The sequence below is a fragment of the Fimicolochytrium jonesii genome, assembly GCF_025526975.1.
Source record: "Fimicolochytrium jonesii strain JEL569 chromosome Unknown EV422scaffold_24, whole genome shotgun sequence".
Classification (NCBI taxonomy): domain Eukaryota; kingdom Fungi; phylum Chytridiomycota; class Chytridiomycetes; order Spizellomycetales; family Powellomycetaceae; genus Fimicolochytrium; species Fimicolochytrium jonesii.
Window position 1 is genome coordinate 308,217 of NW_026515691.1, and position 24,486 is coordinate 332,702.

At 54.1% G+C, this 24,486-nt stretch overlaps 10 protein-coding genes across 10 annotated transcripts; 5 read left to right on the top strand and 5 right to left on the bottom strand.

The window, feature by feature from the left end:
- Positions 1-983: 983 nt before the first annotated feature.
- EV422DRAFT_202126 (uncharacterized protein) lies at positions 984-2,072 on the bottom strand. The gene is made up of 2 exons (XM_053065297.1): positions 1,552-2,072; positions 984-1,463 (listed from the first exon to the last, which is right to left on the bottom strand). The coding sequence occupies exons 1-2, from the start codon at positions 1,980-1,982 to the stop codon at positions 1,223-1,225; spliced, it is 672 nt and encodes a 223-aa protein (XP_052922971.1). The 5' UTR covers positions 1,983-2,072; the 3' UTR covers positions 984-1,222.
- A 1,239-nt stretch (positions 2,073-3,311) lies between these two features.
- On the top strand, positions 3,312-6,990 carry EV422DRAFT_202208 (uncharacterized protein). The gene is made up of 4 exons (XM_053065299.1): positions 3,312-3,498; positions 3,572-3,673; positions 3,793-3,889; positions 3,990-6,990. Exons 2-4 carry the CDS (start codon positions 3,628-3,630, stop codon positions 6,883-6,885), a joined length of 3,039 nt encoding a protein of 1,012 aa, XP_052922972.1. The 5' UTR covers positions 3,312-3,498; positions 3,572-3,627; the 3' UTR covers positions 6,886-6,990.
- A 1,711-nt stretch (positions 6,991-8,701) lies between these two features.
- Positions 8,702-10,300, top strand: EV422DRAFT_202177 (serine protease). Its single transcript, XM_053065298.1, has one exon. It carries the CDS (start codon positions 9,007-9,009, stop codon positions 10,186-10,188), a length of 1,182 nt encoding a protein of 393 aa, XP_052922973.1. The 5' UTR covers positions 8,702-9,006; the 3' UTR covers positions 10,189-10,300.
- Positions 10,301-10,891: 591 nt separating this feature from the next.
- On the top strand, positions 10,892-12,191 carry EV422DRAFT_202213 (short-chain dehydrogenase). Its single transcript, XM_053065300.1, has 4 exons — positions 10,892-11,171; positions 11,254-11,420; positions 11,497-11,818; positions 11,883-12,191. The coding sequence occupies exons 1-4, from the start codon at positions 11,061-11,063 to the stop codon at positions 12,072-12,074; spliced, it is 792 nt and encodes a 263-aa protein (XP_052922974.1). The 5' UTR covers positions 10,892-11,060; the 3' UTR covers positions 12,075-12,191.
- A 117-nt stretch (positions 12,192-12,308) lies between these two features.
- On the bottom strand, positions 12,309-13,871 carry EV422DRAFT_570153 (uncharacterized protein; the record flags this gene model as incomplete). Its single annotated transcript, XM_053072847.1, has 1 exon — positions 12,309-13,871. The coding sequence occupies one exon, from the start codon at positions 13,869-13,871 to the stop codon at positions 12,309-12,311; it is 1,563 nt and encodes a 520-aa protein (XP_052922975.1).
- Positions 13,872-14,142: 271 nt separating this feature from the next.
- On the top strand, positions 14,143-17,947 carry EV422DRAFT_539643 (uncharacterized protein). The gene is made up of 10 exons (XM_053071076.1): positions 14,143-14,435; positions 14,509-14,674; positions 14,735-14,829; positions 14,887-14,978; positions 15,042-15,180; positions 15,242-15,462; positions 15,532-15,601; positions 15,662-17,142; positions 17,205-17,310; positions 17,379-17,947. Exons 1-10 carry the CDS (start codon positions 14,331-14,333, stop codon positions 17,685-17,687), a joined length of 2,784 nt encoding a protein of 927 aa, XP_052922976.1. The 5' UTR covers positions 14,143-14,330; the 3' UTR covers positions 17,688-17,947.
- Positions 17,948-18,094: 147 nt separating this feature from the next.
- On the bottom strand, positions 18,095-19,406 carry EV422DRAFT_539645 (uncharacterized protein). The gene is made up of 2 exons (XM_053071077.1): positions 18,710-19,406; positions 18,095-18,578 (listed from the first exon to the last, which is right to left on the bottom strand). Exons 1-2 carry the CDS (start codon positions 19,238-19,240, stop codon positions 18,375-18,377), a joined length of 735 nt encoding a protein of 244 aa, XP_052922977.1. The 5' UTR covers positions 19,241-19,406; the 3' UTR covers positions 18,095-18,374.
- Positions 19,407-19,528: 122 nt separating this feature from the next.
- EV422DRAFT_202615 (ribosomal protein S9/S16-domain-containing protein) lies at positions 19,529-20,789 on the top strand. The gene is made up of 4 exons (XM_053065301.1): positions 19,529-20,015; positions 20,076-20,462; positions 20,527-20,605; positions 20,673-20,789. Exons 1-4 carry the CDS (start codon positions 19,583-19,585, stop codon positions 20,683-20,685), a joined length of 912 nt encoding a protein of 303 aa, XP_052922978.1. The 5' UTR covers positions 19,529-19,582; the 3' UTR covers positions 20,686-20,789.
- A 104-nt stretch (positions 20,790-20,893) lies between these two features.
- Positions 20,894-22,073, bottom strand: EV422DRAFT_570157 (uncharacterized protein; the record flags this gene model as incomplete). Its single annotated transcript, XM_053072848.1, has 6 exons — positions 20,894-21,111; positions 21,218-21,269; positions 21,356-21,375; positions 21,456-21,565; positions 21,679-21,833; positions 21,930-22,073. 6 exons carry the CDS (start codon positions 22,071-22,073, stop codon positions 20,894-20,896), a joined length of 699 nt encoding a protein of 232 aa, XP_052922979.1.
- A 237-nt stretch (positions 22,074-22,310) lies between these two features.
- Positions 22,311-23,389, bottom strand: EV422DRAFT_499507 (NAD-P-binding protein; the record flags this gene model as incomplete). The annotated part of the gene is made up of 3 exons (XM_053068087.1): positions 22,311-22,790; positions 22,860-23,171; positions 23,222-23,389. The coding sequence occupies 3 exons, from the start codon at positions 23,387-23,389 to the stop codon at positions 22,311-22,313; spliced, it is 960 nt and encodes a 319-aa protein (XP_052922980.1).
- Between the last annotated feature and the right edge of the window lie 1,097 nt (positions 23,390-24,486).

The window sequence follows — 24,486 nt, forward strand, 5'->3', positions numbered from 1 at the left end:
TGAAGGGAAGCTCACGAGACGTTGGCAATGCTATGGCAGGGGAGTGTTGGAAAACGTAGCTCCGTACGGAACCCCGCGTGCGGAGATGCTACTATCCGAGCGATTTTGGTATGTTGTCTTCTCAGCAGCTCCAAAGGGCTGATCATGTCAGTTCCACCAACACCTCGGTCGCGCAGATGTTCGATGCACCTGTGCGAATGTGCGGATTGGAAGATGGTTGCGATGCGCGGCGGATGCATAGGCTCGTCCGGAACCCTTGGTGTCTAGGGGACATGGGCGCACTCGAAATGCCGGGAGTTGTGCTGACCGGCCTGGATAGCTCGGCTTCAGACTGACGGAGTGTTCCGGTTTGTGAGGTCGCTTCACGTGCAGAACGTGGGAGGATGACGGGAGGAAGGAAAGCTCCCTTGACTTATTTTTTTGAGGAAGAGCGTCCCGTTCTTGACGAACGATTCTGACAGCGTGGGTGCTTCGAGTCGCGACCTGAACTCTGATACTGAAATTGGACTGCTCAGCGGCGGGCTGGTCCTCGCTGTGATTCAATATGGAGAGGGACTGCCTGGCGGCGGGGGCTTCATTCGTCCTCTGACTTGATGTGGAGAGTGGATGGCGGAGTGCCTGGCGGAGGGCTCGGTTTTCGTCCTGACTTGATGTGGAGAGTGGATGGAGGACTGCCTGGCGGTGGGGGGCTGGATCTTCGTCCTGGGTTGATACAGAATGTAGGGAATGCTGTTTGGAAGGCATTGATCAGACTCGGCGATGCGAGCGCTGATGGTAACCTCACTCTAAGTTCTCTAAACCAGCGAGCGGGGGTAAGTGGAAGGGACTGGAAGGAACCCAATGTCAGCGCAATGATGGTAGGGCGGCTCGGCTTGCTGCAACCCCGATGGAAGAAGGGAGGAGTCGGAAGGCGCAAAGAAGGTGTCGGCGGTTGAGTCCACCGAGGATGTGAAGGTTGCTCTTGCTGCTCGTTGCAGGCCCTTGAGAGATGATGCCGGGGGTTTGCGCGAGTCCGGCAGAAGGGGCGAGACGGAGGCGACAGCGATAACTTGGCTTTGGTACACGTATTGAGATATGGAAAAAGGTTGTTGTGGAGAGATGGTGGTGCGGACTACAGGTGCACGCTGGCACGTTCCTAACACGGTCTTCAGTGTCGATAGCGCTCTCTGAACACCTTTAACCCAAATTGAATCAAACCGGCAAGTCCGAGAGGGGCGTTGGTTTACAAGATTCCTACATTCTCAACACTTCTAGCTGAAGGCCGGCAGATGTGTGTTGCACCCACCGATTTCGCGCAAAGGCATCCAAATTGATCATAAAGCTTGCACTCATGGCGTCGCATGTACCTGACCCAGCTCTCCAAATGCTCCTTATCACCACAAAACCACTCCGGGCGCCAAACGTCCAGTGTCGTACCGGCATATCCCACATTCCTATCGGAGTTTGTTCTTGCTTTCCGAGCCCTATATCACGTCAAAAAGTGTCAGTCGCGGTGTTGAATTTGGGTGCCTGAAGGGACCCTTGTTCTGGCGCATTCAATTTTGCCCATACCAGGGACGGCGCGTACTGGCGAACCCACGGTAACCAGTCACTTGAGCTAAAACGAATTCATCCCGAGGTCCACCAACCAAAGGCGACGCGTTTTGCTTGGCTAGTCGTGTCGGTGTTCCCCTGCGTCTCCTTGTGGATATGGCCGTGCTCCTGGAGTCCTCAGGTGAATTCTCTTGAATTCGACCATGTATGCAACAATGCTCCATGAGTGTAGGCGAATCCAGTGTGCGTACGTACATATGTGCGGTGCCAACGTCTGCATGCCTGATGAGTCTTTGATGCACGTATGCACGTCGAGTCGTCGTCCAACTTTCACTGAATCGATGACACGCTGAAAGTAGTTGCCTTGCGCATGGACGGTGGCATCCAGTTAGCCGCTCTTCGTCGTACATCCATGCGTATGCACCGATGCTACACAGCATTTGTTCCATTTTGCCTGAAGGTTAGCTGCACCGCAAGGGAGAGGCGGCACGGAGAAGTTTCTGGGGCAACTGGCATGGGTCGCCACCACGTCGTGAGGGTGCTTCCGGTGAGGCTTGGCTTCCTCCTGCGTGCTCCACAGCATCGCCGTCTCTACCGCTTCAAAACCGTCTGGTATACGAAGCCAACTTCTACCAGGTCCGGTGCGTAGTGTCAGAACGGCCACTGTAGGTGAAGCCCTTCAAGCATCTCCTCAGCCGCATCGCGGTGCACCGTATGTCAGTGGAGACCGCGGACGTCGTGGTACGCTGACCACATGTTGGTGAGAGCGCTTCTTGAAGTTCCGGAAACGACGTTCCAAAGCTATCCTGACGTCCGTTGCGTTCGATTATGGCGTTGCGCGACAGATTCTCCTGAAGCCCGCAAGACCGAGTGGTCTTGTCGAGCATTTCTTCAAGCGTCTCCTCAGTTCTTTGCCTCAGACTCCCTGCGGATGTTCGTTTCGGATGAGCGGCTGGTCGGGCAGTGAGTATGCGAGGGCAATCTGGGCGCACGAAGCCCGCCACGTACAACGGGGTCGATGCCTGTGAAGGCTGTCTGCGGACATGGCCGTCGATCTACACACGCTCGCGCCGAGGGTGAGACTGTGGGGCGCTCTGATTTTTCAGTCGACGCATGAGCGTTGATCTAGGTGTGAAGATTCCGGACTGGAAGTGAACATCGGGCGATCCGTTTGTATCTCACGACCAGCATGAGCGTTGGTCTTCATTTTGAGGGGTCGTATTAGACGTGAGAGTGTTGATCCGTAATGGTGGTGCATCTATCGCACAAAGAACGGGATCCGGCGACCAAGACCATGCATCGACGCTGTAGGCAAGCTGCACTGAATTAGCCCTATGTGTTCACAATGATGATGGCACTCTACTTATGGGTCAAATTGTCTCAGGTATGAGAGAGGTGTACTCGCAATAGTGTGCGCTGGAGTAACTATCTTCAGCTGACGCTTTGATGCATGTTTGCTGATCGTACCAACTGGAAGGAAACTTGAGACAGATCCGGTGCTATGAAACTGCGACATCGCTAAAGAATACCGTACCAGAAAGACAGGCAGTGGACCATCAGCACTCAAGAATTTAAGCTTGGTCCCAGAGGAGGTTGCGTCTTTGGCCGGTCGTTCCGACTCTTTACTTCTAAACGCTTGGACCCCTGCCGCCCGAAGCCAGTCGTCGTCCTACTATACATGCAGTGCAAGGGAGCTCCGATTACAATGGAACTTGGTTACCAACGTTTTCTATGAGTTATCAGACAGCTCTGCACGTCCGTGTGCTTATTGCGCATGCAGTTTGGATATCTGGTTCATGGTGGTGTCCCCGTTTCCCTGGGAAAATGACAGCAGGAATGACAGTACGCGAATCTTCGAAAGCCAATCGTTTGGATCTGGGCATGGACGCAACCTGCATCTGGACGGACAAGGGAAAAGATGAAACTGTGGCATTGGCATTCATTGATCAGAAGATTCCAAAAACTGTGAGCAAGTCGTCCGGTTTCCGACTTGCAAGGTTTCCATTATTTTGACGTTTCCTTCTAAATTCGACGACAGGCCAGCCAAGGCAGAGCCAGAACTCGTGGAAGTACGCTGAGCCTCAGGGATTCGTGATGAGAATTCATGTCGAAACAAAACGGCGGCCCATTGGTTTTCAGGGTAGGTTGTGCTAGTTCATGTGTCGACTTCAGAAGGCAGCGCGATCTGCCCTGTGCGTTGCGAGAACTTGCGACCCGTCAGAAGCCAGAAATTTCAACTCTGTCGAAACTCATCCATAGGCCCATCCTTATTGCACAATCGGACCGTACACAAGGACAGCATGGACGACGAAGAAGACGACGACTTTTTATTCGGGGAGGATCCAAGGGAGCTGTTGTAAGTACCCAGCACTTTGACGCCCACTCCGAACACACGTCTTCGCCCTTTTACCTTCATCCTACCGAATTTCATTCGCAAATTCTCCCACATATCACAGCTCCCAGATGGTTTCGCAAAGCTTATCTCCAAGCAAACCTCCGGCGTCGCAGCTGGCAGCAGAGCGGGCGGCTATACAATCGCCTTCGAACCACGCTTCTCCCTCGACCAATGGAAAAACGAGGGCCGTCCCGCTACAAACGCACCAGGCGAAATCTTCTGGGACTGGGAAGAAGGAGGCTGTCTTACCAGCAGAAAAGAGGGCTGAGACTATTGGAAAGTCGGGATCCAGCGCGAGCCAAGCGGTTCCGGCAAGAGCCGTGTCGCACGTCATACTCATCGAGGACGACGACGATGTGGTCGAGCAGCCTCGGGGCAGGAAACGGCATGTGGGTGGAAAACCGGCCAATGCTGCGGCGGTGGCGACGCCCACGGTACCGCGTCAGGGTGTGCGGACATCTACGCGTGGTCAAGAGAGCGAAAGGAGTGTTTTTGCGACGGGATCGAGACCCGGAGAGTCTACTGCACCATCAGACGGTGTGGCGATGAAGAAATCACGATATCCCGCTGTCGCGAGTCAATCGAAAGACAGCGATGGAACAGCGCCCGTGAGCAAAATCAGCATGATCGATGAATCCGACTCTTCTACACCAAACGCCAGCCCCACTCCAGCTCAGGCCTCCTTATCCAACTCAAAGAAGCTGAGGGTTAACCGCCGTAATCAGGTGCTAGTTGACGATTGGGAGGAGCAAACCCCCGTCATCGATTCGGAGCATGAGACCAACTGGTGGCATCAGGATACACAGCAGGGGTCTTCGAGTGGAGCGCACAGGCCATGTCAGAAGTCACCGTCATCTAGCGCACAAGCCATACCGACTGGTAAAGTTGGAACATCTTCCTCACTGAAGGAGCCGAGGGCGCCATTGAATCGAAAGCCAGTATCAGCGGAAAGCTTATCATCAGACGATGCGGCAAGCCTCTTTGCAGGCTACAGCCAGAATATAACCGACTGCAAGACCAAACTCAACCCCGTAAAGGAATCCCTACTCAAGATGAGAAAACCTATCAATTCCTGGGAGAAAAATGCGAAGAATGTGCGGGAGACACGACTCCAAAAGCGATTGAAGAACCTCCTAGAGACGGATTTTGCTCGAGTTGCACAGCACATCGACTCCCTCGTGCAGAAGGAGAGAAGTCCCAAACAACAAAGGAAGTTGCAGGCGCATCTGTATCGATACGTGGTGGAGAACTATTGGTGGACGCCGGAGGGCAAATCGGGGGATGATTGGGCTTCGCTACTGGAACTGTGGGAGGCCCATATCATTTCGACGAGTGGGGAGATGACGCAGTCGAGTTCGCTGGAGGAAGCCAGTCATGCGAGTCAGATAAATGAAGACTTGGAACAAACATCCACGCAGGCGTTATTTATGGAAGATGATGTCTCGTCGGCTGGTGTTTCGCAACCTTTTGCCGGACCGTCCCAGCCTGCATCCCGACCACCGGCACGACCGGAAAGCAGAAACGAACACGTAGAGGAGGAACAACTCTACAGCACACAGGAGGAGCGAATCTTAGACTTCTTTACGCAATCAACGCCCAGATCCGCCCCGGCTAGAACACGTCCAGCACGGAGAACCCCCATCATGAAAAAAACAAATAAAGCCCCCGGCGCAGGCGCACGGTCGTTAAGTCCGAAAGCATCTCAGACCCACCGCACATCGACGGACATGTCTGCGAGACTAGCCGCTAGCGAGATTCACCAGCTGAAAACGAGTTTGGCTGCTTGTGAAGCGAAGCTCGCGGAACAGAAGCGGGTGATTGAAGCCATGGAGAGGACCCACACTGTGGCCAGGACGTCTGTTGAGGATCTGTGTGCATTGCGCAACGAGGCGCTGCTGCAGAAGTTGAAGGATCTGGAAAAGTTGGCAATGGCTAATGCAGCATCGATACCCACGTCTGCACCGCATGCATCAGCCGAAACCAGCACAACGTCCGACATCGAGAGCAAACTCACACAGCTAGTCTCCCAAAAGTTCACCGAGCTCGAGTCCCGCATGGCGACGGCCGCCACCCAGGCTTCCCAAGGCCTCGCCCGGCTTTCCACCCTCGAAACGCACGTCAAACGCCTCGAAGCATTCCAAGAGGAGCAGTGCGGCGACAACGACCGGATCCATTCGGACTTTTGCCGGCTGAACCAGTGGACGGTGGATGAGTTTACGAGTCGGGACGAGGTGTTTGGCCGTATGAAGCGAGCAGCTGAAGAGAGGTTTGTGGACGCTGAGGGGATGCTAGGGAATCATGAGGGTCGGATCTCTAGGCTGGAACGCGATATCGGAGGGGATGACGGCGGGGATGATCTGGATCTGGATCAAGGGCTGAACGACGACGAAAGTGAGGTTGCCATCGAGATGGTGCAGACAACGCAGACAACCGTATCACCACTGTCTGCAACTGCCCCGACAGAAACGAACTGGCAAATCATCGGAAAGTTTGAAACCTCGCCAACCAAGACTTTTACGGCTCTGCCTTCTCCATCATCAACAGCAAGTCACGCTGCGGCAGCAAGTGCAGCGGGATCCGGTCGGAGTACCTCCGAGCAGCCTGTGGACGCAAGCCAAAATGAAGAACAGCACCACGCGTCTATCCCCGACGCGTCGTTGATCAATCAAGATGGTGATTGCGATGCTGCTGATCGTGGAGAACCTGATCGGAGCGCCTCGAAGCCACAAACTGAAAAACCATCACCCAGTTCGGATTCGGGGTTGCCAGCACCAATGACGACGACGCCCTTGAAGCGGAAAGCGAGGAGTTTGGCCCTCTCGCGCCCTTCATCTGACCGAGAGGAGGATGATGGTGGGGAGGAGGGAGAACCGCCAGGCAAGAAACAAAAACTGTGGGTGGCCGGCGCGCTCGGCTTGGGCGCTTTGGGTATTGGGTGGTTGGTCAATGCTGCATGATCAGTATATGGCGCGAGCTTTTGAGGAGGCGTACTTCTTGGAGTGAATCCAGCGTGTGAGTGGGTAATCTTCGGCAGGGATGTACATAGCACATCCCGCATACAATGCGTACATACATTGGCGTTTCCCTCCCTTCCGGGTCGTCAGATTTCTTCCTGCCGCCCCGCCATACCGCATATCGGAATGTACAGTATTATATCCGTAGTATGTTATCCAATAACAGCACCCCAAAGCCGCAATCCCGCGATGAAACGATTGCTTCTGCGGTCAGAGCAGGGTGTGATCCAAGGCATCACTGCACTTCCCATGATTCGTTTTCCCTCGCCGCGGGGGTCCGCCGTTAACATGAATCCCTTATTAGACACAAAGCGCGGAGGATTGGATATATAACGTGTCCTTCGTTGCCTCAGTAGCTTACAACTTGCCATGGGCAGGACACAAAGACAAAGCGGCCGGCCTACAGCAGGCCATGATTCTGATTCCCTGTGAAGACGACGCTCACAAATTGAAACTTGATATACGTAAAGTATGCTCTGGCCTTTGGTGAGATATTTCGGGACGCATGCTCCGATATGGAGTATAAGGTGTGGGGATTTTCCCCCGCTCAGCAATGGAGATGCGCCCCCTAGCACACGGTCAAAAGCGCCACCACCTCTGGCAACTCCGCCAGAGGTTCCCTGCCAGTGCCGGGAAGGACGATATATACGGTGGGTACGTGACATCAATCTGAAAAGCGTGCGAGGATGCACGGAGATGACTGCACGGGCAACTTGGAGTCTTGGACACACTCAAATTGGTTTTGGCGGCCGACTCCGAGTCGATCCCATGTGCTCCAGTGACCGACATGACCGTTTGGCCGCCGTTCGATCATCGACGGTCGATGGCAAGTGTTCTGTGCTTTTCATGTGGAAGGTGTTCAGTTGCGCTGGTTGTGCGGAGGGACGAGTGATGATCTAATCATGAGTCACACGACGCGTTCACCTTGACCAATGGAAAAGAGCCGGAGGCGGGATGGGAGGGGCTCCCAAACTTAAAATTCAAGATGTGTGACTTAACTTATGTCTTATGTATGTCATTGACGCGTTTTCCATCGCGTTTTCCATCCGATGGTGATCGCTGGGCGGATCCCACTTCACAGCCGTCGCGAGGAGAGATGTCTTGCTTCCATTTGTCAAGGCGAAACGCATTTTACCCGTGCTCGCATTTGCACCCCAACCGCATTTCGCACCGGACGAAGCGTTGGTATGCATAAGCAGGTACAGACAAAGTGTCTTGGTCGGCCTCGTCCTCCTCTGGCGATTGATCGCTATCCGCCGGTCAGAAACGTACCTGAGGAATCAAGGATATCCCTTGAATCCTGCCTGACCTGTGTCGCGATGGTTCGAATCCCAGAACGATCGCATACTATGATACGACATGTAATACCGTGGGCTCTTCACCAAAAAAGGGTATTAGAAATTATGCTTTTACAGATAGGAACTGTTAATGTTGAGGGGTCGGGAGCGATCAAGGTTTTCGCCTCCACCACCGCCACCAGTCAACTCCGACTGGCATCGCGCAAAAACATGGTTTAGACGCCTGTGGGGCATTGCGCATCAGCGGGATGCTTACCTCTTGCTACTACGTATCCGTGATTCCTTTTGATCATGGTCAGGTCAATGATCCCCGAGGAGTTCCTGCAGATGCCCGCCGGCGCTCATCGCGCAATGCGGAATACATACCTTTGAGGAAGCGCGATATGTGAAAGCTCCAAGAGGAAGACACGGTTATGGCTGTCAATTGTTCCGTGCTACAGTGTACGAGATAGCAGACAGTGCGCTACAACCGCACGTCGTGGTTGATCGGGCAACCCATCATGTCGCCATTGTCGCGTACGTTCAAGCGTACGCTGAGGCAGCGAGGCTACGCAGGTCCGCAGGACTGCATGCACCAGCGCATAGCTTGAAACTGCGTCCCAGCGAACCCCGACGTCTATAAAAGGGTTCCGCCATCTCGCCTCCCTCCTCCTCTTCTCATCATCCGGCCATCAACAGCTCCTCCTCCTCCTGCTCTTCTGACGCATCTGCAACTCGCATCACTCACATCCCGCTCAATACCCACTTAAGTTACTATCATTTCAAGATGCGTTTCCTCTCGCTCGCTTTCCTGTCCCTCGCCGCCTACGCTTCCGCCGCTCCCTCTGGCGCCCGCGGCCAAAAGGCCGGTGAGGCCATCAAGGGCCAGTACATCGTCACCTTCAAGAAGGCCGACAACCTCGTGCCCCGCAACCTGGACCAGCTTATCGACACCGTCTTGACCGTTCCCGGCTCCGCCTCCCTCGTCAAGCCCGCGGTTCTCCAGAAGTACGATTTCGGATCCTCGTCCCTGCAGGGTTTCGCGGCCAAGATCGACGATGCCGCCGTGCTTGAGCAGATCAAGGGCCATGCCGAAGTCGAGTCTATTGAGGAGGACCAGGTTGTCACCATCGCCGGAACCCAGACAACCGATGCTGGCCTCTGGGGTCTGGACGCCATCGATGGCACCCGTGCCAACACGTACAACTACCCTGACGCTGGCGGCCAGGGTGTGACTGCCTACGTTATCGACACCGGATGCCAGACCAGCCACCCCGAGTTCGGCGGCCGTGCGACGTGGGGCGCGTCCTTCACAGGCGAGACCTCCACCACCGATGGCAACGGCCACGGCACCCACGTCTCCGGCACCATCGGCGGCAGGACCTACGGCGTCGCCAAGAAGGTCAACATCGTCTGCGTGCGTGTGCTCTCCGCCTCCGGATCCGGATCTAACTCCGGCGTCATCGCCGGCGTCAACTGGGTCGCCCAGCAAGCCAAAGCGAAGCGCACCCCGGCGGTCGCGAACATGTCTCTCGGCGGCGGCTCTTCCACCGCTTTGGACCAGGCGGTCGAAGCCCTTATCGCCTCAAACGTCGCACTCGCAGTCGCGGCAGGTAACACCGCTGGCTTCGATGCCTGCAACGGCTCCCCATCGCGCGTGCGATCCGCCTACACCGTCGCGGCCTCCGACACCAACAACAGGTTCGCCTCCTTCAGCTCCGAAGGCCCTTGCGTCGACATCATCGCCCCCGGTGTCAACATCAAGTCGTCGTGGCCTACTTCCTCCACCAACACCATCTCTGGAACCTCCATGGCTACACCCCACGTCGCTGGCGTCCTTGCCCTCGCTTACTCCCAGCAATCCTTTGCCAGCCCCGCAGCGGCTTTCAGCTACCTCACCAGCCGATCCCGCTCTGGGCTCATCACTGGCGTTCCCTCTGGAACCGTCAACAGGTTCCTCAGGATCTGAGAGCTTGCGGATTTCCGTACTTAGAGAGTTTGTTTACATTTCCAGGCTGGCCCCGGGCCGATACCCCTCTTATTTTTGAACTTCTGTATACTTGCATTTGTTGTCTGTTGCGTTCTCGAAATCTGTGAAATCTGTATATATATGTGAAAAATGAAGCAGTGAAAAAAAAACATCGAGGGGTTTTGCAGTTGCGGAGTTTGAACTGGCGATACGTCCGTCTTTGGTTAGGTTTGCGTTTGAAGATGCTTTCCCATCATGAAAGTGTCGGAACGTCTGGCGGCTTCGCGACCGAAGCTGCAATTCGACGTTTCGTTTGGGAGGATTGGTGCCGCCTCCATGCTGAGCGATGTGCGAAACCTGCGGGTAGCAAATGCAAATCCTCCACGTCGCCATCTCTTCGTGGCCCCAATATATGCGTTGTTTGAACAGAGTGTGAAGATGCGGTGTTGCGCCAACCTTGTTGTACGTACTGTATCTGTACCTACTATGTATGAACAAGCAAGTCTATATCTAAATACGGAGCGTAAGTGTTGACGTGGCAGAAGATGTATGTAGTGTACAGTATGCATTGCGCGAACGCCAGACAGCGCCCGGACTTCTGACGTATATACAGTACGTATATGTGGTGTGTGATACGTTCGTGTATATTCTGTACATGTTGATCTACAGTAGGCCAGCCAAATCGCCACGTTTCGTTGTCCTCCCCATGTTGTTCGGAGGTCCGATGCTTGTTCGACTTCCAGCTTCTCGTTGATATAAAAGGCGGCACATCGCTGGCCGTTGCCCTTGCTTCCCATTCATACTGCAACTCATTTTACAACCCACAAAGCCTTGATACACTCACATCCAAACCGATAATTCCATCAAACAAGATGACTAACACGGCCGAAACCGCTAACTGGAACTGGGACTGTGTGCTCATCACAGGCGGAGCCGGCGGGCTCGGCAGAGCCTTTGCGGAGCTGTTCGTTAAGCGGGGAAAGGTAGGGCACACGTCGCGTATATCCGCACATCCAAAGACATTCTCAGGAACTGACGACGGGGCGACGTACTGGACGTAATTAGAAAGTCATCATTGCCGGAAGGACCGAATCCAAGTTGAAGCAGACGTTCTCGGAAGTCCCGGGTCTGCATGGCTACCTCGTCGTTGATGTCGCTGATGTGAAGAGCTTGCCGGCGTTTGCAAAGGCAGCGGTGGAGAAGTACCCCGAGATTGATTGCATCGTGGCCAAGTATGTATCCCATCTCTTCAAGCAACAGTTTCGTCGAGCAATGTCTTCTAACAGATCATATGCTCATCCCTTCCAGCGCCGGAATACAAAAGCCCATCGCGATCACAAAGCTCACGCCCGACGAGATCCTAACCGCCGCAGACGCCGAAATCGACGTCAACATCCGCGGCGTCCTGCACTTCGTGCACCACTTCCTCCCGCACCTGCTCACCAAGCCCCGAGCGGCCATCTTCGCCGTCGGGTCAGGAATCTCGTTCGCCCCCGCCGCGTTCGTCCCGGTCTACTGTGCCACCAAGGCGTTCATCCACAGTTGGATGCAGAGCTTGAGGCATCAGCTGCTGGGCAAGGTGCGCGTGGTGGAGATCGTGCCGCCATTGGTGGACTCGGATTTGCATAGGGTATGTCATTGCGCCCCCAGAGTCCCCTCACTTCTTCTTAACACTAATCCTCCGTATGTCGCAGGACCACCCCGACCCCAAAGCGTACTCAACGGCGAAGAATCCCTACGCCCTCCCCATCGACAAGTTCATTGCTCAAATCACGGAGGACATGGACGCAGGGAAGGACGCCGTCGCTGCCGGGCACGCTCGGGAGCATGTCGCCAAATATGATAAGGTGTTTGGACCTACGTTCAAGACGCTCAATAGCCATTGATTTGTGTCGTTGTATACTCCCATTTTGCATATGATACTATATATCGTGCCGTTCAATTTCAGCTAGGCTTGTTTACGTGTTCCGCAGTGCTTTTCATCGCTGCAATCCGAGATATGGCTTGAGATATCTTATTCAGTAAACAAATCGAACCAAAAAGAGCTTTCGACGAGTCAGTTCATCAACAGAAGGGCCGTAAAGGCTCGTAGGGTATGCCAGAGATGCGACCCCGACCCCTTAATATGAAGGTAGAGCGTTCGCCGACAAATTTTTCAACAACTTTGCCTTAGACGCCGCGAGCGACGCAGCCATCTGGTCCCGCGAGGTCGTCATTGAGCTCGTCCCACCCCCTCGACTTGCCAGATTCTTGTTCGCCACAATGGCGGTCGAGAACTTCCTCAACATAACGGCGAACGCTTCCTCCATCGTCGCCAACTCAAGCAGGAACGACCGCTTCTGCATTCCGCCCGTGGACACCGCCGAGAAATCGAACTTTGTCGCGGCTTCCATCACGAGAGAAAGTCGCTTGATCGGCCAAACGAAGACATAGCTGACAGCGACGGCGAGGAGGAACGCGCAGACGGAGGTAATGCCTACTGCTATCCCGGCACGTTTGCGCGCGTCCGTCATCGCCCCGATCAGATCGGATTCGGGGATCACGATGAATACCACCCATCCAAGCGGGATGTCCGTTGTGATGGTCTTAAGACTAACGAGGGCTTGTCCTTGCGATGTGCTCACTTCCATATCCACGCGGTCTGGGACCTTCGTCCATGTCTGCCCGTAGTGGGAATGCATGGAGGCCGCGGCTTCGCGCAGGAGACGGTGATTTACGTCGATAATGTTCACAACGCCATCGTTGGCAGGCTTGACGGTGAGATTTGGTTTGCTCACCCCGACAAGGCCGCCGTCCTTAATGTCAAATACTGCAACCACGGAGTTCGGCGTAGGCGTCACGGTCATTAAGTACTTCGTGATGTCGCCGAGTTCATACACAGCGCTGTATATCGCTGTGTAGTTCCCCATGCGAATGTCCGTGGGGCTGGTCGGCGGAGTCCTGTCGAAAAAGGAAGGCGCTCTAAAACAGGCCTTAATGGGTTTATAGTCCCCTTGACTTAAGAAGATGGAGGTTGGCATCCACATCCCAGCCTCGGTCGCAGGAAGTGCCTCGTCGGTCTTGCGGGGCTCGTTTGGAACAAAAGGAACAGGAGGAGGCGAGGGAACGAAGGTGATCGTTCGATCCCAGGTGTTGCCCATCTTCATCCACACGCCGTTATCGCAACTCTGATGGGTAACGTTCAAGTCGTTGCATATTCGGGCAGGGTACACCCCCGGCGGAACGAGCGGTCCGACGAGCAAGTCCTCCGCATTTCCGACTGCAGGAAGACGTCCAGCTACATTATAGGCAACGATAAGTCCGTAGCGACTAGCAACGGTGATCAGATCGTTGACGATCAAGGACTTGTACGGTTCATCCGTGATCTTCGTAGTCTCGTTTACTTTGTAGGCAGCCAGATACTTCCCTATGTTGTCAAGACTTTGGATATCGTCAAGGGCCGCAAAGCATCTGGAAGCTAAGCGAATCACGTCTTCCGACACGGATTTCACAAGCTGCACCCTCAGCGCCTCGGTCATGGAATCCGTCGCCCTCGTTGCGCCGTTGAATGAGAGGACCGCGAGAGGGATGGCGATGGCCGCAGACGTCGTAACTACGACGGACAGAAGTGCCAGACCGAAGGGAATGCGAGGTCGCTTGTACCAGGGCGTTGGAAAGCGCACAGGATGATCGTCGTCGCTCATGGTAGATGCTCGATTTCCGATTGTGCCGGGCTTGCGTTTCTAGCTTCCTGAAAGGGAGCAAGGAAATCGAACGAAGAGAATGAACGTAATAGTTGGAAGGAAAGCCGATCTTCACTTCCAGGCGAGGGAGGTGATGGGGATCGTTATTGAGCAGCACAATGAGCGGGATGGCCCTTGAGAAGATGGCCGTGCGCAAACAATGTCGGTAGGCGGTGTTTGTGAGCGGAACGCGTGAGGTGTACCGTCATTTCAAGTTCGGACACCGTTTCCCCACGCAAACGATGCACTCCACATTCACTCCCAAATACTCTCTGCAACTGTGCAATGCTCAAGACGGAAAGGCATGTCCACAAATCCATTTCATCCTCCTCACTTCCCTCCCGACAGTCAAATCTTGAAAACGACTTGGCCTTCTCTGGAAAGAGGCTGCCTGTTGAGCGTCATAGAGTTAGAGGTTAGATGCTTTCCCAGCGAGAAGAGCCGAAGCCCTCGAGCTTCGAAGCTCTCATTGACTCATTAACGTCCGAAACGCTGAACAGACAGAGAATCGACGCCCTGCTCTCGGTATGCCCTGGCTTCGTTGACCATTATTTGACCTGTTTGCATGCTCACGCGTAAAGTGGACCCATCGTTGCAGGCTGCGTTAGAGGAGATTGAGGAGGAACCTGAGATAGTCTGCAACTCGAATAGCTTTTGGAGGCGCGAGGATGGTGGTGGTAGTTTAGGGCAGAGAGCTGCGGAAGAGCTGGTGCGCCTTTTGCGAGAAGATCCGGATAAACCTCTGGTGCTTTTGGGTCGCCTATGTAAGAAATTTCCATTTCAGCTATATACTGTCTGAAACTCAGTCCTGTTTCCACGGTTAGGCAAATATGCCCTTTGGCGAGAGAAGGTTCAGAAATGCTTAGAGCAAGTGCTGGAAACCTTATGGCACGTGCTAGAGTCGGCGGATCCGGTTGCAGTACGTTTGTTGCATAACAAAGTGGGTGGACAGAGATACTAATTGTCGAGATTTTAGATCATACATCTTCTGCATGATTTGACCTATCAGTTTGATGTCCCTCTTCGATCCATGCCGAAAGGGCTGAGCACGTTCCTGTGCAACCGAATGTGAGTCCTATGCAACGTCTCGGAGGTTCGCCATGGTCTTGAAAAGGACTTACGCCAAGCTAGAACCCCCACGGAGCCGGAAGCCGACACGCTCTACGTGTTCGGAAACCTGTGCTGGCATGAGGTGTTCCGACAGGACATCAAGGTCTACCCTCGCATTGGAAAGCTGCTGAGGAATTTGGTGACTCTCCTGAGCAGCAAGGTATGTATCATTTCGGGTGGCTCGTCTGGTTTGCAACTTGTTCTTATTTGGACTTGGTCAGGACTCTCTGGTGGTTACGTTAAGCCTACGAATTCTGGCGCAGCTGCTCGGCACCAATGAGGGTGTCCAAAAACTTTTCTCAGAGGGCAACATAGTGGAAGCCTGGAGACTGATTCTTGCCATTCTCGGAAGTAAGGCGTCGACGCCTGCGTTGCAAACGGCAGCCCTTGATCTTCTCGATGTGCTGTTGCAAAATGACCTCTTGGACTCCTTTCTGAAAGGGTGCGTTGTCGTGCGGTCATCTTCGTCCATTGATAGATATGAAGGTGTTAAGACCATTCAGCTGATCAGAACAATCAAGGAAGAACCGATTGTCGAACAAATTTCGTCGAGCCTCATACGCGAGGATTCGTACCCAGAGGTAGCCAGTACTCCGTTTGATAAAATGCCGTTGAGAAATGACTGACCGTTTTCCATGCAGTTGTTTCGGTGGACGGAGTTATTCCTACGCAAATTCAAAGACGACTCGACACTGTTTACAATGGTTGCTGACGCCGAAGTGGCGACAAAAGCCTTTACGTGGATGGTAGACGGTGTCGCCGGGAACAACGCTGGTGAGGTCTCGTCCACGGGCATCACTGCCACTTGTAGATTTCTTCGCGGTCTTCTCGATGGAATACGCCCCCGGCCACTCCCAGACGTGCAAAACAACCATGAACAAGAGGACAATCCGACGTCAACGGTAACAGACGTGATCCAGCAGCGCGAATTCGACCTCTTCGCCGACCAGCTCATTCCGGGCCTGGTCACCCTGCTGGACGTGATTGCAACTCAGGCCACGAAGGCCGCCGTGGACTCCCAGTACGAGGCAACGCAAGCAGCCACGCAGTTTACACAGCATGTTCACACCTCACCACGGATGTGGACCTCGCGGATGTTTTTGGAACTCTCTCAGACTGCATACGAGCTCCTGACGTTTGCGCCATTTGAATTGGATGATGCTGATGTCCAAATGGTGGATCTGGATCAGTACATGAACGTGTTTTGGACGGCTCTGGATGAGCGCATGCTGGGGCATGATGTTCTGATGGGGTTTGTCGGGATCATCCTGAGTCTGGCGAAGCTGAAGAAGGCCACGCATATCCCAAAGCAGCTTTTCGAAAGGTACCGGGTCGCAGAGCATGCTGCGGTCCTGGTCTGTGATCCCCAGTCCCAATTCTTGGCGGACGTGGCCATTTTGGCCATGTCCTTTGCCACTCCCAAAGACACTCGCCGTTTTGATGAGTTGGTCGCGACGCATCAACGAAATCATCGCAGGAACTCACCAATCCGGAGCGAGGCTGCTTGGGCTCCCTGTCCGACTACGCCTGCACCCACTGGATCCCAAGATAGCGACAACCAGACGGATACACGCGAGTTTCGGCACTCCGAGGACTCAAAACATCCAGAACCTCGTCATAGGATCTCGTTAAGGCAAAGCCGTCAATATGCCATGGACAGAATGTCGATTACGTCTGCACACTGTGGATCCGAGGACATCGAGCGCTTGACGGAAGAGGCTGACAAGTCCATTGCACGCATTGAACACTTGGAAAGCGAGACCCGCAGGATGCGAGCCCACCATGAACTAGAGACGCAGAAGATGCGAGCCCACTTCGAACAAGAGACGCGCAAGATGCGAGCTCAGCTTCAAAAAGAGCTTGAATTGAACGATGCGATAGCTGCCGAAAAGTTAGCCGCGCATAGGAGCAAATCCGATGTGCTGACCGAACGACTGCGAAGCCAAAGCAAGGAAAATGAAAGCCTGCGCGTCGAATTGTCGCAATCCGCGTCGGAAATTGCCGAGTTGCGCCATAATGTTGCAAAACTGAAGAAGGAAAGGAATGCATACAAGAAGGAAGTACAGGATGTACGCGACCAACTGGAGAAGACGGAGGCCAACTTTACCGAGAGCGAGGAACGGTAAGTGAAAATCCTTGTCTCGCGCTCCCTGTCCTTGCGTTTTTCTCATAACCAATGGGAAGGTTGGAGGAACGCAATCAAGAGTTGGAGAAAGCTCTGGAAGAACTGGCCACCGTCAAAGGAAAACTAGTGGAATCGAAGAAGAACGAGAGCACCTTCCTGGCACAGGTATGTCCTATATCCGCGGGATACTGTGAACCCCAGTGCAACTTATTCTGCCCCACCCTTCCCACTAGCGCAACGCCCTCAAAGAGAACGTGGCAAATCAAACGTCCAAAATGAACGCCTTGCAGGTAAAAGTTACCCAATTGGAAGAAAGCCTCGCTGACCAAGAACGCGAGCACGAAGACATGCTTGCGAAGTTGGCGCAGAGTCTGAATTCCGCGGCAAGGCGGACGGGACAACGGAGGAAGGCTGTCGTCGCTGTCGGAGGAAATCCGCCCCAGCCGTCGGGGAGTGATCAATCAAGATCTGAGGATGCGATATCCATGGGAGATGCCGACCGGGACGTTGCGGAGTTGGGGAGTATGATGAAAAGGTTGTGAGACGACGGATCGGACTTGGCATTAAGTGAAATGGGACAGAGGCGTCACAGATGGGGCGGGGGTGCTTTGAGTTTTTGGTTAGACCGTCAGGAAGCCGGCTTAGATAGCGGTTTGAGAGGTCCGGACACCAATGGCGTATCGGAAAGCATTCCGGCGTTCTTTTTCGAAGGGCAATGCTCAGGCTCGCAGCGCTGCAGATACCAACGTGTAATCATTATAAGTACATGTGTACATACATACATATGCAAGCTAGTGACGGCTTCATTATTCCCGTCTCCAAGTCGCGCTGTTGACAGCGTCCCCGCACTGCGCCACGCACTGACAGTGGCTATTTTGAGAAACTCAGCCAGGCTCAAAGCAGACGGTCTGAATGGGAAGTTCTCCGAATTTACAGCGTCCCCAAATAATGTAAAGGCAACATGACCTTGACCAAATAATCTGGAGGCCCTGTTTCCTAAAAATGCTGCAGAAGAGGGTCTGGCTTCCATACCGAGTCGTCCATGGATGGCGCGATGCAAACAGAGGCGCAAACTGAGTGAAGCCTAAGCCTGATCAGTTGAGTTGTGCATTCGGAGCGTATTGTGAGGCGAGGAATATAAAAAGGGCTGCGAGACTTGTGGAGAACTCTCTGCATCGTTCAACTTTTCCCAACACTCGAAACCGAAACCGAACTTCTACTCCATCTTCTCAACAAAACTCGATCCTTTCTATCATAACATGGTTCGCCAAACACCCAGTGCCGTCGCTACCCAGCTTCAGAACTCTGCGCTCAACGCCTCTCAGGCGCAGAGTCAGCTCAAAAATTTGCCCCAAGCCCAGCAGCAGCAGCAGCAGCAGCAACCTCAGAAGCAGAGGGCGCCTAGGTCTGCGAGCAAGCGGAAGGGACAGAATGTATGTACTGCACTTCGTTGGACTCTGTTGTTCTCCCCGCGACGTCGTCGGCCACCCGTTCCTGAATTGAACTCCTTTCATGATGCGCTCGGGACACATCCTGATCCTTTGTGTGACTTCTTACTTTCCAGGGAGCCAACCAACAGCAGCAGAAGGATGCGGTGACGGCTCAACCCCAAAACCCGCAAGCCCAACAGGCAATCAAACTTGGGAACGACCCCGAACCCACCGCTGAGGAGCTCGAGCGCGAGCGTCAGTTGCGTCTTCAGCGCCGTGCGCCCCGCGAAGGCCCTCGCCACGGCAAACGTGGGCGCTCGCCGCCCCCTTTGCCCACCGCCGATTTCAGCGAATACGAGCGAGACGATTACCAGGATGATCAGGACGCTCAAGACGAGCAGGAGTTGGATGATCGATACTTTGAGCGCTCGCGATCGGCTGCTTTGAATGGCAACGCCCGTCAGGACCGTAAGCAGCAGAGGTTGGCGAAGCAGTCGATTAGCCAGAATTGGGAGGACCGCAACGCTGGCAACGGGCGCACCGAGAGACAGCGCAGTGGCCGCAAGCCCAACCACACCCAGCGTGCCCGTTGAAAGAGTAGCGATAGTTGTAGAGGAGTGAGAATGATGCTTTGATTGCAGAAATATACCTTGTTGCAAATCCATGTTAGTGCAGAATGCAATACATCTTTACACTGATGTATGGGATGGAAAGCAGAAACAACTAAGGCAGGATTTTGCGAGCATGAGATTTACCAAGCTCTCGAGCCCGCCATAGGCGAGCGGATGTTCCGAGGAGCCGTGAGGCTAGCTGGAGTTATGCTGCCGTATGATGGCCCCATTTTGCTACGCAGGCAGGTCGAGATGAGCTTGCTTGCATTTATTCGATGAAGTCACGTGTTGCGTGTTCCCTGATTGAATCTCGAGCCCCGACGTCGTTATGCCCAACCTCCAATTCAAAAGTCGACGACGACGACCACTACCAGATCCAACTCAACGCTAGCGACGATGGCAACGTTACGGCTCGGCTGCCGTGCGGCCGCAGCCCGGTCTCCAACGACTGCAATCGCATCCGCCTGCGCCCGCCCCACCATTCCCCTCACCCTCCTCCGGAATCCCCTCACACGGTGCTATGCGACCGGCGTCGAATTCGAAACCAAGCCCCGACTGCACAACCCTCACCCCACCCCGCGACCAACCAACATAGCCTACTTCACCGGCAACCCGCGCTATTACAACAGCCTCATGCAGATCAACGCGCTCATGCGGAAATACAACATATCACCCCAGGAACCACTGACGGCGTCCAAGCAACGGCCTCGATGGATGACGATAAAGGAGATGCAGGAGTTTCTGTCGTTTAAGATAACGCAGGGTACTTATGATGAGTTCGTTAAGAAGTTGAATCAGCTGTATGATAAGCATGGATATGGGAGCGGAGGTAGGCATTTGGACTGTTAGGAGGTGCCATGGAGACTTGGGCTGATGTATTATGCTACAGCCCAACTGGACGTGAAGAAAGCACTAGAATCGTTCGTGAAGCCCGGCGCAACCCTCACAGTGAGCACCAAGCGGTCATCCGAGCTGGACGATTTCGGACGGTCGTATTCATATGGGTCTCGGAAGACGGCGAAGGCGCAGGTGTGGGTGGTGGAAGGAGAGGGGCAACTGTTTGTCAACGGCACAAATTTTGCGGAGTACTTTGCGGAGGATACGGATCGGGATGCGATTTTACGGCCACTCGTGATGGCGCACGCTCTGGGGAAATACAATGTGTGGGCGTTGGTGAATGGTGGGGGACAATCGGGGCAGGCGGCGGCGGTTGCTGTGGGATTGGCTCGTGGCCTGGCTGTGCATGATCCTGTACTGAAGGAGACCTTTGACGAAGGTAGGGGAATCTAGACTTGGTTGGTCGAATGACGGTTGGGACTGACAAGCATGTTCCCATCCAGCCGGCCTTACAAGGATCGACACAAGACAAGTCGAAAGGAAGAAGACGGGACAACCAAAGGCCAGGAAGAAGAACACCTGGTAAGATATAAACCACGTTTGCAGTAACTCTCGATGAACATAGTACTAAATCAATCACTTCTTCTAGGGTCAAACGTTAAGTCTGGCCTCCATGTGGCTCGAGCCCTTTGTATTTATAGAGAGTCGCGACGCCTCGACACCCCACTGTAACATATTACTGTAATATGCATCAACATGTTCGACCTTCCATCGCCTGAACGCTCTCCCGCATTGTTTCCATTTTCACCGACATGGCCTCATCCCATATGGACGCCCACCGACAAAGGCCCAACCCTGCGTTTTCACATCTCATACATCCTTAACAGCCGCCTTATCAAACTCCCCAATGGGCGTACTAAAATCCGTATGTTTCCCGAATCTCACCGGCGCCGCTGACGCATGGTGCTGGTGCGCCAAGCCGGCCTTGAATCCGAGATCCCGTGGGCAGTCGCTGTGGGCTTCGCGTTCGGAGCGCTGGTGTAGAAAGGCGGCTTTGGAGGAGGAGATGGTGTGACCTGTGCCTTTTGCTGGTGGGAATAGGGATGAGGCGTGAGAATGAGGGTGGGAGAGTGATGCGAGGCCATGGGAATGAAGGATTTTGAGGGATTCTGAGGGAAGAGGGGCGATACGTACTTGCGTAATCGCTCCAAAACGTGATGGGCTGTGCGAATCTTTGCTTATCCGACTGCAAAAACAAAACAGGGTTGGCACCGGGTTCTCCCGTAAACGGGTAACATGCATTGCACCTCCTTCCCGTATGGCCTCACTCACCTCTGATGGAGCATGTGTCCCTACCCATCCCAAAGCGAGCCATATGAGCCCCATGGTCTCACACATCACCTCCAACGGAACCTGCGACAGCAAAGCATACCTAAATCCTGCGTCTTGCCATAAATATCCTCATGTCCAAAATCCGCCTTATTAGTCGACGTCCATCCCGCGGCTGACTTGCGCTCCTCTGGTGGTTTCGCCGTCTCCGCTCTGCATACGTTGAACACACATGGATCAGCCCCCAATTCCCAGATTCTGGGATCCCCTGTATCGCCCGGGATGATGAACTCCACAACTACAAAAAGCAGGATAGAAAAACGTACAACGCCCGCTTCATCAACTCCGCATCAATCAACCGCTGCTGTTTTCCCGCATCATGTCCGGCACTACCCGTCCCCCAGCCGCCTGGCTTCCGTGCGTGCGCTTCCCCGTGCGAGGTTGTGTAGGTGTGTTCGTTTGGGCTGTGGGTGAGGATACCCTGATCATGACAAAAAGAGAATGTGGCTTGATAAATGACGGGTAGATTGAGATAGTTGGTGACATCCAGCAGGGAGGGGTTTGGGTAGGGACTTACTTGATGCCCCGCTCTCCCCAATTTGACGAAATCCTGACGTTCCTGCAGCAACACATCGCCCACGGCACGGTCTTCGACCCAGTTGCCGAGTAACGTTTGACCTATGCCATGACTGTTCCAATCGTTTCCGACGTGGGATTGCATTATGCTGGTTGGGTACGTTGGGGTAGTGAGTTCGATGTGCTGAAGTCCACTGTTCATGCGGAAAGAGTGAAGCAGCCAGCGGAATGACGAATTGACAGCATATGGTAGCTGACATAAGCACGAGAATATTGACGGGATGGAAATTGACGGGGACATTCTCAGAGGTCTTGCGAACAAGAAAAAACGGGATTCGACGATGCATCTGCGAAGTGTTTCTACGCTAACTGCTAGAAAAAATTACTCAGATTTCTTCCCCCACCACGTCCTGACAAACTCCTCCACCCCCGTCGGCCTAATCTCCGGAAACAACCCATTCAAATTCGTCTCAAACGCAAACTGCTCCCCATTCACAACCAACGCCAACGCAACCTGCGCATAAAACCGCTTCATCACATCCTCCCTGGCTTCCTCCACCTCCCTCTCAAGCACCTCTTTACTCCTATAATCCCGCTCAAACTTGACTCCTTTCACTTTTTCGAGGGCGTCGATAATCTCGTTGAATGTTGTCACGGAGCCGGCCATGGCGGACTTGCGCGGCCAGTGGGGGAGGGAGAGGGTGGCGGCGACGAAGCGGCCGACGTCTTGGGCGGTGGTGTAGATGATGGGCTCGGTGCCGGTGCCAGGGATGAGGGCGGTGTTGTTTTCGGCGTCGATGAGGAATTTGAGGGGGGGGAGGTGGGAGGTGGTGTGGGGCGTTGCGAGGTAGTTCATGAAGATCTGTTGGTGAGAATCGATTAGCGCCAGTCGTGTTAAAACGGGTTGAAGCGTGATACTCAACAAACGTACCCCGGGAGTAAAAAGCGTCCACTCCAACCCCTCTGTGTTATCCAACGCCTCAATAATCTCATTCTTCGGCCTGTACAGATCGATAATCCGGTTCTTCTCGGTATCCCCCGCCCATTCGGACGGCGCGAATCGACGCACGCCCGCGGCTTTGCAGCCACTGATGAGAGCTAGTTGGACTTCTTTGAAGTTTTCGCCAATGAGGGTGGAGATGAGCGTGTCGACGCCTTGTAGGGCTTGTTGGATGGAGATGGGGGAGGCGTAGTCGACCGCGCGGACGGTTAGGTTGGGGCGAGGGGGTAGGTTGGTTGTGGCCTGGAGTTCGGAGATTGGCTCCGTCAGAACTTCCGTTGGGGCTGCATTACGATGTGCGTTAGGGAATGTTTTACCTTGCGCGAAAGGACGACCACATCGTATTTCCCGGTCTCAAGGATCCCTTCGACGACATGCTGGCCGCAACCACCTAGGTAACATAAATGAAGTGAGACTCTCGCCTGTAGCAGATCCACTTTACCCTTCGATTCTTGAATCATACCTGTCCCGCCGGCCACGGCGATGAGTTTGCGTTCGTTCGATTGAGAGGGCATGGATGTTGGTTTTAACAAGAGGAGACTTGGAGAGCTTCCTTGATGAACGCGATGACTGGATGTATGGGAGTGGATCTGAAGGAAGGACGACAGGACATCCCCAATTTTATCTCCCTGCGGACTGCCCGTCCCACCGTCAACCTCATCTTCGACCCCAGTCACCCCACTGGAGCGGCTCCGGACTCCGAGAAAAGCCGCACGTGCAGTCGACATTTACAAGGTATACGTGTAACTGATAGATTCGCGAAGAGACCGCAAGTCCTATGTAGGAATTTTCGCGCCTTTGATGCATGCATACGACCGCTCCGAACGCCGAAGACGGTGATGACAAATGCACTCCAAAATCCATTCTCGTGACGTTCAGTGAGCCGCGCTGAGTGGTTCCTCCGAACTCGCACAGAAGCCAGCGGGCACGCCAGGTGCTTACCTGGCTTGCGGCTTCGTGTGATCAAGAAGGCACGGCCGGATTCACGGCCGGACCGGATTGAGGCTCGTCGGCATTGCACCGCCGCCTTCGTTCACCTGGCGCCGAAGCGACAAAGGACTAATGAGAAAGTTTGCCAGAAGCCCGCCGGTCAGAGCACCGTCCACATCCGATGAGTGATTGGGTCCAGACTCCCTATCCATCGCATCGCGTTCCCACAGCTGGAGGACTTTGGCGTTCACAACGTCAAACTCCACATGGTTCGGCGTCAGCGTGAAGGCATAATTTTTGGCGGTGGGAGAAGGTTTCGGCCCTTCTCCTGAACAATTTACAGAACAAAGGAAGAAAAAACATCATGGAGTTTCCGATCGTCTCTGAACGATGCTGCGTCAGCGCCTCCGCCTCAAAATCCTGCGCCGTTCCCAACTGAAGAACACGCTATGACGGTTTACTTTTAGTTCAATGAACGGAGCGTGAGGTCATGTGACGAGATATGCACGTGGAAACAAGTTTATCGATGGCTGTTCCCAATCCGCTGTGGGGGAAGGATCTGCGATCCAACAATGGGAGCAAGGCAGCCGGTCACTTCTGCAAGATAAGGCAGGTGGACAATGGGAGA